General features: G+C 44.1%; 1 protein-coding gene across 1 annotated transcript in view; it reads right to left on the reverse strand.

Moving 5' to 3' along the window:
* igsf9bb (immunoglobulin superfamily, member 9Bb) overlaps positions 1-17606 on the reverse strand; it is a 777241-nt gene that overhangs the window by 223306 nt on the left and 536329 nt on the right. The window contains exon 5 of the mRNA XM_070894384.1: positions 1784-1901. Within this exon, the coding sequence (XP_070750485.1) occupies positions 1784-1901 (118 nt within the window). The remainder of the gene's footprint in view (positions 1-1783; positions 1902-17606) is intronic.

Below are 17606 nucleotides of genomic sequence, written 5' to 3' on the forward strand. Positions count from 1 at the left end.
TTCATTGGTTAAAATGAACTCCATGCTAATCAAAACAGCCGGTGAGAAGTGGCGACGCGATATTTTAAATTCCGTTACAGCGCGTTTTCCGTTAGATCCGTATCCGGATAAACGAGAGTCACCGGTATATGAAAAGATAAATATTGTGGATGCTAGAGAATGAAATAAAAACAATAATAAATAATAAAACTTTTTACCTACCAAAGGGTCCCAGCGGTGTCGCGTTCTAGCACCGCATCGAAAACCTCGCGGGGGCACTGCCGGGAAAAGTCCTACCTTTTTCTCGGTGAATTTCGCTGTGCTAGTCCCTTTCCAGCGGCCCGCTTTACAGTGGCTTCACCGCGCCGTTTCCGGCGGAAGTGAACACCACCGAAACCCCCCCCGAGCTGAATACGGCTCGGGGGGGGGGAAGTACCTGGTCGCGGCGGCCCATCGATTTTTTCAATCGACCGCCCAAACTCCGCGGTAGCTGTCCCTTCGGGGATGGTGAATTTCGGGCCCAACAATTTTGAGAGAAGATTAATAGCATGGTTTCTTCCGAGCCTCTTTAGCTGGTGGAAAGCAGAAACGAACAAGAAGAATGGACTTGTATTTACACGGTACCTTATCAAATCTCTCAAAATACAGTCCTATGAATGAACATCCAATAAATTACGTTGGAGTGCAGTGAAGAATATGGACAAAGGCAGCAGCTATTTTGCGCACAGCAATGGCCCACAAGCAGCAATGAGATAAATGACCAGTTAATTTGCTGAATACTCACCAGGGTGGACCTTTTGCTCTTCTTAAAAGTGGCACAGGATTTGTTAACATTCCCTTGAATGACAAGAATGGGTAGGTGGGGGGCTCAGTTTAATGTGTCGTCTGAAGCACAGGACTTCGTACAATGCGGCACACCTCCAGCACGGCATTGGAATGCCAGGCTGGATTAGGCAAGTAAATCCTAGAGTGGGGATTGAACCCACAACCTTCTGGTTATAAAGAACGAGAAATAATAAACTGGAGTGAAAAAAACTGAAGTAAATATATACTCTGTATCCCAAATATATTCGGAGTGCCAATATTTGCATACTCCAACAATAGATTATAACAAGCAATGTTAATTCGGGCCAGAATTATATGCAAAGAAAGTTACCCCGAACTGACAGACAAATTGGGTCAAGACAATGTAAAGAAATATTCTGGGTTTGAATAGCTACATATTTCACTGAATTATATAAAACCGCTTTGACGCCCATTTGCAGCATATTACCTTCAGACAGCTGCATGGAGGTTATCACACAACTGCAAATGAGACTGTCTAGTATCTTTGCAGCTTCTGAATAAGGGTCCTCAGCATGACAATACAACAGGATAGATCTCCAGTTTTCTCTGATGTGTATGATACATATGACGTCTCACACAAAATTATATTTAGCACAAGAGTTTCAACTGACAAATCAATTTTGAAAATGCCAACACATTTCACATAATAGTGATATATTTTCAATACAATCTCAGTTTCTTGAAGTACTGGATACTACATTTTGGGGGTTCGGTCCTGTTAAACCCGGTTTCCGACCACAGAATAACTAGAGATTTCCAACACGGAATAATTAAACAGAATGGAAGAAATGCAAGGTACCAGCTATCTAGTGGTTCACAGTTCTTTCCGGGATAAATTTACAAAATCTCGTACAAATTTTTCCTGCTTCTGGCTGTACTTATTAAAATGCTCAAATGAAGTATTTAAATATTGAAACAAAGATAATTAACTCCAGCCAGAGATATGGGTAAGAGTTACCTTGAACCAACAAACGGGTGGTGTGTACAGCCTCTCCCTGAATACTGTAGGCTCGGCAGGTGTAGGGCCCCCGATCGTTCCGGCCCACCGATGAAATGGTAAGACTTCCATCGCTTACCTGTAAGAGATAAACAGTTTAGTATTTGGGGCTGCAGTTATAAACAATAAAGAGGCGATTCCTTTTTTTCCCCAATTTCCTGCATTCATTATCATCAATTTGAATTGAACCTATATTTATCAGCAACAGTTTATATTTATATAGCGCCATTAATGTAGTAAAATGTCCCAAGGCACTTCACGGGAGTGTTACAAGACAAAAATTTGACACCGAGCCACATAAGAAGAAATTACGGCAGATGACCAAAAAGCTTGGTTCAAGAGGTGGGTTTTAAGGAATGTCTCAAAGGAGGAAAGAGAGATAGAGGTGCGGAGAGGTTTAGGGAGGGAGTTCCAGAGCTTGAGGCCCAGGCAGCTGACGGCACGGCCACCGATGGTGGAGCGATTAAAACCAGGGATGCTCAAGAGGGCAGAATTTGAGGAGCGCAGTTATCTCAGGGGGGTTGTGAGGCTGGAGGAGATTACAGAGATAGGGAGGGGCGAGGCCATGGAAGGATTAGAAAACAAGGATGAGAATTTTGAAATCAAGGCGTTGCTTAACCGCAAGCCAATGTAGGTCAATGAGCGGGACTTGGTGCGAAGTTAGGACACGGGCTGCTGAGTTTTGGATGACCTGTCAAGTTTTATCAGCGACTTTTACATACTCTAGTAGATTGTGCGTGGGAAGGATAGTTACTGATGGGCATGAAATTTAGGCATATTCTGGCACCAGTAGGATTATACAGCCATAGAATCTTGCAGCACAAAGGAGGCCATTCGGCCCATCATGCCTCTGTTGGCTCTTTGAAAGAGCTGTCCAATTAGTTCCACTCCCTGCTCTTTCTCCATAGCCTTGCATTTTTGCTTTTTCAAGTGGATATCAAATTCCCTTTTGAAAGTTACCATTGAATCTGCTGCCACCGTTCTTTCAGGCAGTGCATTCCAAATTGTAACAACTCGCTGGATAAAAAAAAATTCTCCTTATTCTCCTTGGTTCTTTTGCTAATTATCTTAAATCCATGTCCTGTTAGCAACCCTCTGGTCAGTGGAAACAGTTTCTCCTTATATACTCTATCAAAACACTTCCTAATTTTGAAGACCTCTATTAAATCTCCTCTTAACCTTCTCTGCACTAAAGAGAACAATCCCAGCTTCACTAATCTCACCACATAACTGAAGTCCCTCATCTCTGGTACAATTCTAGTAATCCTCCTCTGCACTCTCTCCAAGATTTTGACATCCTTCCTAAAATGTGGTGCCCAGAATTGATCACAATTCTCCAGCTAAGGGCTAACCAGTGATTTATAAAGGTTTAGCATAACATCCTTGCTTTTTACTCTATGCTTCTATTTATAAAGCCCAGGATCACATCTGCTTTTTTAAAAAAAAGTCTTATTTGTCCTGCCACCTTCAAAGACTTGTATATGTGTACCTGCACCCCCTTTAAAATTGTACCATTTAGTTTATATTACAGGTTCGACATCACGGGTCCGGCAACCTCGGGACCGAGGTCGAGCCGGTTTTCGTGTTTTTCCGGACTTCGGAACATGTTTCTGACGTTCCGAAGTCCGGAAACGCCCGAGCCCAGATTCGGGTATTTCTGGATTTCCGGATTTCGGATTTCGGAAGCACGTCAGAAGCACGTCCCGAGTCCGGAAATGCCTGGGCCCAAGTTGCGATATTTCCCGTTTTTGGACGTCATCTTGTAGTTCTTCTCCTCGCAGGCCTTGTAGTCCTCGCTTCTTCGCAATGCATGGTAAACCTCCCTCTCTTGTTTTTGCAATGCAGAACGCCTGTACTCTGTAACTGTACTTAATGGGAGCTTCCCGGCCTGTATCTTCAAATTTGAAAAGGAATGTACTCAAAGCATGAAATATAATAACGGTTTTTATTTGTAAAACAGTTAAGTTATGAAATACAGTATAACAGTAAATGAAGGCTTTTATTTGTTAAACAGAGTGAAAATAAACAGGTACAGTTACAATTGGCTGGAGGTTGTGCTTGAGGTACAGGGCTCAGCTATGATGTCTGGGGCTGATGATGGACCAGCAATAGGATTATCAAATGTGGAAATTACCGGTGTAGTTTCACGCTGTAGATCTTGGGCCTTTTGTTGCGACCTCTTTTGAAAGATATTTAATATTGTTGTTTGTTTAAATAATTTGGGCTCACTAATCTTTCCCGAATTCTGTAGACCTGCAGTATTTCTTCTTCACTTATGAAGCTTCGTTGCTCTAAGGCATAAATTAATTCTTGACAAAGATTGATTGCTTTGTCAATCGGCACTTTTTCGACTTGATCACAGGCATCATCATCCTCAGTGCTTTCATCCTTTTCTTCTGGATGCAAAACCCTCTGCATGATTTCTTCATCTATCACTGCATGCACAATGGGAGCATCGTTTTCTATGTCCACGACTTCTGCGACATTGTCCTCAATCAATTCCTGCACAGCTTCGCAAGTCAGCCCTCTTGCTGAATCTAAAAGTTGAGCAATCATTGCTTTCTCCCTGGACACTCGAAAGCCTTGAAAGTCCTGAGGAGTATCATCAGCATCATCGTCAGCAAACATAGTTGATGGCCAGATGTTATGCCAAGCATTGACCAAGGTGTCTGCAGTTACCAAGTCCTATGCATCTGCAGCTGCCCATATGGCATCCTTGATAGAGAAAGCTTTTGAGAATGCTTTTATTCCCATGCCTGTGTTCACAGCATGAAGCAAACACTTCACAAATACGTTTTTGTGGAGACACTTCATCGATCTCAAAATTCCTTGGTCCATTGGCTGTATCAGTGATGTAACATTTGGAGGTCAGCAGATTCCATGGACATTATCCTTTACCAGAAGCTCAGCATTCGGGATGTGCTAAGCAATTGTCTAGCAGCAAGAATAATTTGCAGTTTACTTCAAGGCCAGCTTCCATGCAATGAGCACGTGTCTGAGGGACAAAATTCTTCTCAAACCAGTTCAGAAAGATTACCCTGGTTACCCATGCTTTCTAATTGGTATAATAATGCACTGGCGATACCCTCAAACCCGTGAAACATCTTGGATGCTGGCTTCTCCTAATGACCATAAGCTTACACTTGTGTGTCCCAGCCACATTTGCAGCAGCAAGCACAGTCAACCTATCCTTGGCGTTTTTTACACCTGCTGGCTGCGCTTCTTCTGCTGCTGCTAATGTCTTTCGTGGTACGTAACGCCAAAACAGTGCTGTCTCGTCAGCATTGTTCATTTGCTCAGGTGAAAGGTTTTCATCGGTAATTAGTTTGATGAACTCATCAATATAATTTTCAGCTGCCTCATGATGTGCTGAGGCTTTCTCACCACATACTTTCAGTTGCCTGATGCTATGACGCCTTTTAAATTTGGCTAGCCAACCAGAAGAATACTTGCATGGAGTTTCAATCCCCAGTTGTACATGGAATATTTTAGCTTGTTGCACCACCATTGGGCCAGACAAAGGAACCATTTCACTTCGCCTCTGTCACCACCACTCCATCACTGCTCGATCCACATCTTCACATCTCGGCTTATGCATACTTTTTCTCTTACTCATTTCCTTATGAACATCACTTTCCGCATTCTGTTTTCTGGTATCATAGATGGTAGAGAGTCCAACACTATATTCCTCACTCAATCTTCTCACTGAAGCACCTCTATCTAATCTCTGGAGTAACTCAACTTTTTTGACAATTGAAAGTGAACTATGCTTCCTCTTTCCTTTATCTGAACCCATTGGGGTACAGGTACCTATATCTGTTGGCCATTTTGACAGGTTTACAATGACAACACAAATTCACAATCTTTATCTGTGCAGATCTTTAAATCGGGAAAAACACCACAGCAATGGAGTCAGGTTGAGTGGGGTCTGATCATGGGATGTAGGTGGGTCATCTGGGGTAGCCCTATAATGTTTAATGCCACTCATTTTTTTTAAATGCTGACTTTAAAAGTACAGGTGCAGGTAGTATTTTTTAATTTCAGGTACATGTACAGGTGTGCAAACTTAAAATCGCGGTGAGGTTGGGTCTGCTCGGGTGAGGTCGGGTCAGCTCCGCTCGGAGTCATGGGGCGTGGCGATCGCATGGTTGCTGCTTTGGAGAGCTGCAGTGTGCTGTGTAGTTGGTTCTGGCCGGGGACTTGTGCGCGGGCGGGAGGGGACTTGCGCGCGGGCGGGAGGGGACTTGCGCGTGGGCGGGAGGGGACTTGCCCGCGGGCGGGAGGGGACTTGCGCGCGGGCGGGAGGGGACTTGCCCGCGGGAGCTCGGTTGGTTCTGGCTGAAGGGTCTGTGTGCTGTGCCGAATTGCTGCGGACCCAGGAGCAGCAGTGCGGTGACTGTGAAGACCTGGCCTGGAACAGGTAGGATTGGCGTTTTTATTCCTGCAATGTTATTAACTATACAGTAGTTGGATTTCATTTTTTGACCTTTCACTAGGCCCAGCTGGCGGTAGAAACGGTTTGAAAGGGTGTCCGGATTCTGGAACATTTTATGGATTCCGGATGACCCTGCCACCAATCAGTCCAGAGTCCGGATTCCGGAACATTCTGGATTCCGGAACTCCAGGTTTTGGAGGTCGGAACTGTACCTCATTCTTCCCTCCAATACCAGTTCTGGGTACTTGCACTGCACAGCTGATATTGATTACCCCTGAACTTGCAAACGATTCTCAATTGAGGAATAATGTGGCAATTATATCTCAGATAAGGAACTCATAGAGGGTGGGAAAATAGTAAAGGCAATAAAAAAGCTCAATAGGGTGGCTAAATCAAAACTCAATACTAATACAAGTCGATTAAAGTGGCACCCAATCACTCAGCTTGTCAACTCTCTGTCATTTGGCAGGAAATTTCTGGAAGATTACATTCTCCTGCCTCAGAATCATGATCCTGTGTGTACATGTCCTGCACTGGTTAAAAACCCCAGCATTACCTTTTACCTTATCTCTGCCTTTTGGATGAGACGTTAAACCGAGGCCCCGTCTGCCCTCTCAGGTGGACATAAAAGAACCCATGACACTATTTCGAAGAGCAGGGGAGTTAGCCCCAGTTTCCTGTCCCAATATTTATCCCTCAATCAAGATCACTAAAACATATTATCATTTTCATAATTGCCATTTGTGGAAGCTTGCTGTGCTACATTACAACAGTGACTAAACTTCAAAAAGTACTTCATTGGATGTAAAGTGCTTTAGGACATCTGAGGTCACGAAAGGCGCTATATAAATGCAAGTCTTTTTTTTTCTTTCTATGTTGAGCAAGTGTAAAAAATGAGGCCACAATGAAGTTGGGGTATTCCCAGAATTCACAGTAATAGCAAAGTCCTCTATGAGAACTAACAGTCTCACAGATTTAATAGAGGGCTCTCTCCATCACTCTGGATGCTGGGGTAACAATGCCAAGAGGAATGAAGAGAAACATGATGTTGTTGTTTGAACAACCCCTGGGATACAACCTGCTACTGTTAGCCTTTGTGAAGACAATGGTCACCTTGACTGTATGGACGCGGCTGAATATCACACCTCAAACAGTTGCTCAATGGAAAACACAGTGGCCCTGAATTTTGCGGTCGGAGAATTTCCGTGGGGAAATGCCTCCAATCCGCAAATAAAATGCCTGCGCACCTGGGGGTCCGGGAGGTACGGAGATTCGCGGTCCTGGGCCTTTCCGGGTACCTGCGGGTAGAGGCCTAGGTATCTCAGGGGTGCAGGCAGTTCACAAGTGCCCCTGGGATCACGTGGGCTGGCCCAACCAATGAAAGAAGGGAATTCCCATTCATACTTATGGGGATTCCTTCTGTACGGAAACCCCATGAACATGAATGGGAATACCTCAAAAGATACATCTACACATCAAATAAATTTTAAAAATTAAATATTTAAAATTAATTAACATGCCGTTTAATTAAATATTTAAAACAAAATGTAATTTTTTGAAAGAATAAATTTAAATGTTTTAAAGAAGCTAAAAAAACCTCACCTTATTGTTCAGCTTTGTTAATGTTTAAAGGATTGAAAAAATATACTTTAATGTTTTTTTAAACTCTTACTGGTAAACACAGGCGTAAGAATTTCACAGGCATTCGCTTGGCAGAAGTAGGACAATAGCCCAACTCTCTGCCCGCGGAGGCCCTTTCCCCGGGATGGGTTGGATCTGTCAATTCTTGACAGATTGCAGGTTCCAGGTTTTTGCGCATTGCGTGCAAAAATCCTGAACTTGCGCGGCCCTTATGGGCGCGTACGCAACTCATACACATTCGTAGAGGCCTCAAAATATAGGCCATTAAATTATAAAGAAGGTGGAATCCCAGGATTGGGAATGAAGCATTTAAAAAAAAATACAGTAAAATATTGATCGAAGACCTAGGGAAAAAGATTCATTTTCTCAGTGGAACATAAATAAGACAACACAGATAAAGCAGTTGCTTATCCTGTCATGTAACTGGACTGACTGACAGACTATGAGGAAAAAACATGGAAGAGTATTCTGCAGCACCTGTACTAAAAAGCTGAATCTGCACTTCACTGTCAATGGGCAGCAATGTCGTTGAAGCATTAAGTGATCTGAATGCAATTAGTTCAGAAATAATGAACAGATTTAGATCTCGGCAGATTTCAGACAAAGGGCAGAGCTCAAATGCAGATTTAATTTCTCACATCCAACTCTCCCAGATTCACAAATAAACATCACTCCTATGCGTACCAGAAACAATCACCGACTGATTGAGGGCTGCAACAGGACAAAAACGGCAGTCCGCAATTTAGGACATGGATAATCTGGCATATGATCTGGCAGATTCTTTGCGTTGCAGTGTCCCTGCAGAAATAGAGGACACCGGTTTTAAATTAATGTGCCCCAAGCAAGCCTGAAAGACCTTCCCCTCCCCCACTAACACGGCTAACAAGCGCCCAGCAAACGCTGCTGATGTTGCATTGATTAACTTAACAATACAGCTGGATAAACATCTGGAAGGGAACACGATTAAAGGTTCAGCTTAGACTGAGATGATTAAATAGTCCGTGAAGTTGTGGAGTTGCCGGTTGTGGGGCAGCCAACCAGGCTGGAAAGGAGGACCTGCGAGCACGGTTATTCTGGAGTTGTGTTTGATTAATTTGGGGGATTAGGGAATGTACACAAAGAACTTTCCTTCTTTTGGATGAGAGGTTAAACCGAGGCCCCGTCTGCCCTCTCAGGTGGACTTAAAGATCCCGTGGCACTATTTTGAAGATGATCAGGGGAGTTTTCCCCGGTGTCCTGGCCAACATTTCTCCCTCAATCAACATAACAAAAACAGATTATCTGGTCATTATCACATTGCTGTTTGTGGGAGCTTGCTTGTGCGCAAATTGGCTGCTGCGTTTCCCACATTTACAACAGTGACTACCCTCTAAAAAGTACTTCATTGGCTGTAAAGCGCTTTGAGATGTTCGGTAGTCATGAAAGGCTCTACATAAATGCAAGTAGTTTTTTCTTTCTTTCTTTCTTTCTTTCTTTCTTTCTTTCTTTCATGTAGAGGTCATGGTGGGGCGGTTTGTGTGTGCACTCTGCAGAGGGGATGAATAGTCCTTTTCTGCTTTTGTGCTTTTCTTTAACAGCTATGCTTCCAAACTAAATGAAATGTTCTTCTTTTAAAATCAAAGTCATGGACTTTTGAGAACAAGGGTCAACAGAATGAGAAACTGAACATGTTGCGACTCGACGCACTAATAGCGATTATATGTACTCTCAGACTATCTTTATAAGAACCAGCGGATGTCCTGCGGCATTGTTCCGGATGAGTTGAAGGGCACCCTGCTTTATTCAGGCAGCAACAAGTCATTAGGGAAAACAAACTCCTAATTATTGCTACAGTATCTTCATGTTTTGGTCCAATTACTCCCTGTCCTCTAACCATAATTCACCTGAAGATTAAATTTGGTCTTCACTCCATGTGTGCACTGGCAGAGGAAAATGACTAGTTTTCTTAAATTTTTAAAAATATTTTTACTACGCTAACATCTTAAATATGTAATAAATATACCACCAATGCTATCTCCGCAATATCCTGCAAATCCACTGGGAGGACAGATGCACCATCGTCAGTGTTCTTGACCAGACCAACATCCCCAGCATCGAAACACTGACCACAATCGACCAGCTCCGTTGGGTGAGCCACATCATCCGCATGCTCGATCGAACTCCCGAAGCAAGCGCTCTACTCGGAACCCCTGCACGGCAAGCGAGCCCCAGGTGGGCAGAGGAAACGTTTCAAGGACACTCTCAAAGTCTCCTTGATAAAGTGCAACATCCCCACCGACACCTGGGAATCCCTGGCCCAAGACTGCCCAAAATGGAGGAAGAGCATCCGGGACGGCGCTGAGCACCTCAAGTCTCGTTGCCGAGAGCATGCAGAAATCAAGCGCAGGCAGCGGAAGGAGAGTGCGGCAAACCAGACTCCCCACCCACCCTTTCCTTCAACCATTGTCTGTCCCACCTGTTACAGAGACTGTAATTCCCACATTGGACTGTACAGCCACCTGAGAACTCACTTTCAGAGTGGAAGCAAGTCTTCCTCGATTCTGAAGGCCTGCCTATGACGATGATGTTATAAACTATAATTCCAGCAGTAAGTGTATTGCTCAGTGTAGAATCTAAGATTGCAGTCAAAAGCAATTTGAATGGTTCCCCTTTTGCTCCTCGATATGGATAGCTGGTGCTGAATGTTAATTCCTGCTTGCCAATATTCAATTGTATTGTCTTGCTGTTTTATAATGAAGCATTTATATATGTGTAACGGATTAAATAAATGTGTACATGATCAAATCAGTTCAAAGAAATTTGATTATTAGGAAGTGTGACAGAACAAGTGCGACAGCGAAAGTGTGGTGGACACATGGCAAATGTGTATAGTCGTGTTAGTTTTATTATATCACTCACAAATCTCCCATACACTGTTCAGATAGATCAGAGAGGGAGAAGTTTCATATGGACAGGAAAATTATACCACGTAAAAGGCCCTGAAATTCCTGGGGTTTCTCCCAGTTTCTCACCATAACTCCAAAGCAAGCGCTCTACTCGGAACTCCTTCAAGCAAGCGAACCAAAAGCGGGCAGAAGAAACGTTACAAGGACACCCTCAAAGCCTCCCTGATAAAGTGCAACATCCCCACCAACACCTGGGAGTCCCTGGTCAAAGACCGGCCAAAGTGGAGGAAGTGCATCCGGGAGGGCGCTGAGCACCTCGAGTCTCATTGTCAAGAGCATGCAGAAATCAAGCGCAGGCAGCGGAAAGAGCGTGCGGCAAACCAGTCCCACCCTCCCTTACACTCAATGACTATCTGTCCCATCTGTGACAGGGACTGTGGTTCTGTTAGTTTAGCCACCTAAGGACTCATTTTTAGAGTGGAAGCAAGTCTTCCTCGATTCCAAGGGGCTGCCTATGATGATGATGATGAATGGGAGATGGTGGCATCCACGGGGAAATTGTGTAAGCGGCTGTTCTCTACATACTTTCTCTGGAGATTCTGCCATCTCCCGCTAGACCTATGGCAACGATGTTTTCTGTTAAATTGTAGATGCCTGTTCCTTTGAGGCTACAAAGTACAAATAATGTTAAGTAAATCATTAGTTCATTCAAAGATTAATTGTTATTCAAGCTGGAGATCAGAACCTTGGCTTTGTTTGCGGGAAAGTAAAGATGCGGATATTTTGGGTCCAGTATATTGTGCTCCTGCGGAGGTTTCCCTGTAGATTTGGCTGGATTTTCAGTCCTCTGCCGCCCCTGTTAGTGCCCTGGAGGGATGGCAATGGTGGCGGCAATGGTTTCTGGGCAGTGCCCCGCTGGGAAATTGGTTGTCGGTTTTGCGGGGGCGCTGAGCAGCACTGGCCGGGAGTGTCGAGCCGGCGTGGAACACCACCATGTTCGACTGCGCTTCAATTTTGAATTGATGCTGAGCCTCCAGCACCCCGTAGCGCGCCCCCTAGTGGGACCTACTGGAAAACCAGGAGATAGGAGCTGTCCCGGCGGCGGTGAGTGAAGTAAGTAATGAATGAGGTAAGTATGATTGTTTTGTTTCCTTTTATTTTTGCGATTTATGCTAATGTGGGGTGGTCAAGGCATTGGGAATGTTTTTTGTGTGTTTTGTGCCGATTTTTTTGTTCTTCAAGCAAACCTCTCTTAGGATACTCCGAGGCCTGCTCTTTAGCTCGGGATTTTCAGTTGCTTAGTCGGCCTAGCGCCTTAAAAGAGGTGTGCAACGCCTCCCTTAGCGCCCCGCTCCACACTCAGGGCCCAGCTGATGAATTTTGTGGCTGAGGACACAAACCATGTTCCGCCGCAAAATTTACCGCCCTGAAATGACCAGAACTGAAAATCCAGCCCATATGCTGCCTTTAATTTCTTTTCCAGTTGTGATGCAGAGATTTAGATTAGACAGGGTGTGACGTCTGAAGTCTGATAGTCACCTAAAGTATGATGAACATGAAGTGCAAACGTGCAATAAGATTTTCGCATTCTACAGGCAGATTTCCTTTGGCATTTCTCACAGTGACTGACAGCTTGTTTTATATAATTTAATGCAATGGGAGGGACCCTTCTAAATACATTAATGAAATAAAAGCAACTGTAATTGGGTCGGCCATTGAATGAAAGCGGCTTCCCCAAATTTATTCAGATGCAATTGAATAGCGGAACAAGTTGAAAGTGCTGAATGGCCAACTCCTATTGCTATTAAATAAAAACGGTGTTAACTGGGGAACAAGTTCTAACTACGTTAACCCAGGTTTCATGGCAGCAGGAGGATAAATCTGGTGAAGAAATTCAAATTAAATAAACTTGGCAGTGGAATGGAAGAGGAAAACTAAATTAACAAAGTTTCATGGGAAGCAAATGAAGGGGAATCATAGATAGTATAACACAGAAGGAGGCCATTCTGCCCATCGAGTCTGCGCTGGCTCTATCGTAGAGTAATCCAGTTAGTCCCACTCCCCCGCTCTTTCTCCATATCCCTGCAATTTAGGAACATAGGAAATAGGAGCAGGAGTAGGCCATTTGGCCTACTCCTGCTCCGCCATTCCATAAGATCATGGCAGATCTGGTCTTGGGCTCAGCTCCACTCTCCTGCCCGCTCCCCATAACCCTTCACTCTCGTATCTTTCAAAAATCTGTCTATCGTCACCTTAAATATATTCAATGACCCAGCATCCACAGCTCTCTGGGGCAGAGAATTTCACAGATTTACGACCCTCTGAGAAGAAATTCCTCTTCATCTCAGTTCTAAATGGGCAACCCTTTATTCTGAGACTATGCCCCCTAATTCTAGATTCCCCCACGAGGGGAAACATCCTCTCTGCATCCTTGTCAAGCCCCCTCAGTATCCTATATGTTTCAATAAGATCCCCTTTCATTCTTCTAAACTCCAATGCGTATAGGCCCAACCTACTCAACCTTTCTTCATAAGTCAACCCCCTCATCTCAGGAATCAACTGAGTGAACCTTCTCTGAACAGCCTCCAATACAAGTATATCCCTCCTTAAATAAGGAGACCAAAACTATATGCAGTACTCTAGGTGTGGTCTCACCAATACCCTGTACAGTTGCAGCAATACTTCTCTGCTTTTATACTCTATCCCTCTTACAATAAAGGCAAATGGATTACTTGCTGAACCTGCATACTAACTTTTTGTGTTTCATGCACAAGGACCCCCAGATCTCTCTGTACTGCAACATTTTGTAATTTCACTCCATTTAAATAATAATTAGATTTTTTATTTTTCCTGCCAAAGTGATAACCTTACACTTTCCCACATTACACTCCATCTGCCAAATGTTTGCCCTCTCATTAGCCTGTCTATATACCATTGCAGATTTTTTGTATCTTCCTTGCAACTTGCTTTCCCGCTCATCTTTGTAGCATCAGCAAACTTGGCTATATTACACTTGGTCCCTTCATCCAAGTCATTAATATAGATTGTAAATAGTTAAGGCCCCAGCACTGATCCCTGCAGCACACCATTAGTCACTGTTTGACAATCGGAAAATGACCCATTCCTCCTGAATCTCTGATTTCTGTTAGTTAGCCAATCCGCTATCCATGCTAATATATTACCTCCAACACGGTGAGCTTTTATCTTGTGCAATAACCTTTTATGTGGCACCTTATCGAATGCCTTCTGGAAATCCAAATACACCACATCCACTGGTTCCCCATTATCTGGGATGGCTGGACTGACATATCAAGAAAGACTGGATCAACTGGGCTTGTATTCACTGGAGTTCAGAAGAATGAGAGAGGAACTCATTGAAAAGTTTAAAATTCTGACAGGTTTAGACAGGTTAGATGCAGGAAGAATGTTCCCAATGTCGGGGAAGTCCAGAACCAGGGGTCACAGTCTAAGGATAAGGGGTAAGCCATTTAGGACCGAGATGAGGAGAAACTTCTTCACCCAGAGAGTGGTGAACCTGTGGAATTCTCTACCACAGAAAGTTGTTGAGGCCAATTCACTAAATATATTCAAAAAGGAGTTAGATGTAGTCCTTACTACTAGGGGGATCAAGGGGTATGGCGAGAAAGCAGGAATGGGGTACTGAAGTTGCATGTTCAGCCATGAACTCATTGAATGGCGGTGCAGGCTCGAAGGGCCGAATGGCATACTCCTGCACCTATTTTCTATGTTTCTATCTTTCTATCTACTTTGCTTGTTACATCCTCAAAGAACTCCAGCAAATTTGTCAAACATGATTTCATAAAACCATGCTGACTCTGCTTGACTGAATTATGCTTTTCCAAATGTTCTGCTACTGCTTCCTTAATAATGGACTCCAGCATTTTCCCAACAACAGATGTTAGGCTAACTGGTCTATAATTTCCTGATTTCTGTCTGCCTTCTTTTTGAAATAGGGGTGTTACATTTGCAGTTTTCCAATCCGCTGGGACCACTTCAGAATCCAGGGAACTTTGGTTGATTACAACTAATGCATCAACTATCTCTGCTGCCACTTCTTTTATGACCCTGGGATGCAAGCCATCAGGTCCAGGGGACTTGTCCACCTTTAGTCCCATTATTTTACCAAGTACTTTTTCTTTGGTGATAGTGATTGTTTTAAGTTCCTCCCTCCCTATAGCTGCTTGATTATCCATTATCGGGATGTTTTTAGTGCCTTCCACCGTGAAGACCGATACCTTGAAGACTCAGTCTTTAGCTCACATGCTGCCTTGTCACCCGATGACCATGTTTGCTCCTGCACAGGTGCAGGTGGCGCAGTCTTTGGCGGGGCCTTCATGGGCTTCAAAACCCAGAGGACATCGGCCAAGAGCATCTCAGCAATCCGAGCAGGGATCTGAGCAGCCTGCCACTACCTCTGCTGATCAGCAGTACAGCGGGTGCACCACGTAGGAGTAGCAGGAAAAGGAAGAGTAAAAAAGGAAGACTGTTCTCATTGGTGGAAGGGTCAAGACCAGAGGACACATATTTAAGGTGATTGGCAAAAGAACCAAAGGCGACATAAGAAAAAAGCGTTTTTGCACAGTGCGTGGTTAGGATCTGGAATGCACTGCCTGAAAGGATGGTGGTGGCAGACTCGATCACTGCTTTTAAAAGTGAGTTGGATAAGTACCTGAAAGAAAAACATTTGCAGGGCTATGGGGAAAGGATGGGGGAGTGGAACCAGCTGAGGTGCTCTTGTAGGGAGCTGGCATGGGCTCAATAGGCCGAATGGACTCCTTCCTTGCTGTAACCATTCTAAAATATTTGTTCAAAGTCTCTGCCAATTCCCTGCTCCCCATTATTAATTCCCCAGTCTCATCCTCTAAGGGACCAACGTTTAATTTAGCTACTCTCTTCCTTTTTATATACCTGAAGAAACTCTTACTAGCTATTTTATATTTCTTGCCAGTTTACTCTCATAATATATCTTCCCTCTCTTTATTATTTTTTTAGTCATGCTTTGCTGGTTTTTAACATTATCCCAATTCTCCGACTCCTTTTGTCTCCTTCAAGTATTTATCCAATTTTCTTTTGAAAGCTACTATTGAATCTGCACCCACTATCCACCACGTTATCAGGCAGTGCATTCCATCTCCTAAACATTCATTGCGTACAAATGTTTTTCCTCATGGTTTGGGTTTGGGGGTGGAGGGGGGGGGGAGCTGCAAAAGGAAATTAATTAGAGCTTGTGGGGGGGAAATTGTAAGTAAATAAATTTGGCAGCCAATTGGGAGAAAAAATGTAAAAAAAATGAAAGTGGAAAGGTTGTGGTGAGAAGTAAATTTGATGGTGGGCTTCAACAACACCCAGCCAGCAGGGAGGCAAAGAAAATGGCGGGAGCTTCTACGGCAGCTGGTTTCTCAGACAGAAGTGATTGGCACGGCAGTCTTGGGCCGATATGGATTTCTTGACAATGGTGGCGGGATAGTTCTGATGGTGAGCGTTTGCAAAGATGGATTACCAGGTAGTTATCATTTGTTACGCAAGGCAGCAAGGACTAAATAGCTGCTTGGGTTTCTCAGTCAGCGGTGATTATAGTTAAAGATGCAGATATGTCCCAATACTGCTGTACATAGAAACATAGAAACATAGAAAATTTGTGCAGGAGTAGGCCATTTGGCCCTTCGAGCCTGCACCACCATTCAATAAGATCATGGCTGATCATTCACCTCAGTACCCCTTTCCTGCTTTCTCTCCATACCACTTGATCCCTTTAGCCGTAAAGGCCATATCTAACTCTCTCTTGAATATATCCAATGAACTGGCATCAACGACTCTGCGGTAGGGAGTTCCACAGGCTAACAACTCTCTGAGTGAAGAAGTTTCTCCTCATCTCAGTCCTAAATGGCTTACCCCTTATCCTTAGACTGTGTCCTCTAGTTCTGGACTTCCCCAACATCGGGAACATTCTTCCTGCATCAAACCTGTCCAGTCCCGTCAGAATTTTATATGTTTCTATGAGATCCCCTCTCATCCTTCTAAACTCCAGTGAATACAGGCCCAGCCGATTCAATCTCTCCTCATATGTCAGTCCTGCCATCCCGGGAATCAGTCTGGTGAACCTTCGCTGCACTCCCTCAATAGCAAGAACGTCCTTCCTCAGATTGGGAGACCAAAACTGAACACAATATTTTAGGTGAGACCTCACCAAGGCCCTATACAACTGCAGTAAGACCTCCCTGCTCCTAAACTCAAATCGCCTAGCTATGAAGGCCAACATACCATTTGCCTTCTTCACCATCTGCTGTACCTGCATGCCAACTTTTAATGACTGATGTACCATGACACCCAGGTCTCGTTGCACCTCCCCTTTTCCTAATCTGCCGCCATTCAGATAATATTCTGCCCTTGTGTTTTTGCCCCCAAAGTGGATAACCTCACATTTATCCACATTATACTGCATCTGCCATGCATTTGCCCACTCACCTAATCTGTCCAAGTCACCCTGCAGCCTCTTAGCGTTCTCCTCACAGCTCACACCGCCACCCAGTTTCGTGCCATCTGCAAACTTGGGGATATTACTCTCAATTCTTTCATCTAAATCATTAATGTATATTGTAAATAACTGGGGTCCCAACGCTGAGCCCTGCGGCATCCCACTAGTCACTGCCTGCCATTCTGAAAAGGACCCGTTTATCCCGATTCTCTGCTTCCTGTCTGCCAACCAGTTCTCTATCCACGTCAGTACATTATCCCCAATACCATGTGCTTTAATTTTGCACAACACTCTTTTGTGTGGGACCTTGTCAAAAGCCTTTTGAAA

Source organism: Pristiophorus japonicus, chromosome 11, assembly GCF_044704955.1.
Source record: "Pristiophorus japonicus isolate sPriJap1 chromosome 11, sPriJap1.hap1, whole genome shotgun sequence".
NCBI classification, from domain to species: domain Eukaryota; kingdom Metazoa; phylum Chordata; class Chondrichthyes; family Pristiophoridae; genus Pristiophorus; species Pristiophorus japonicus.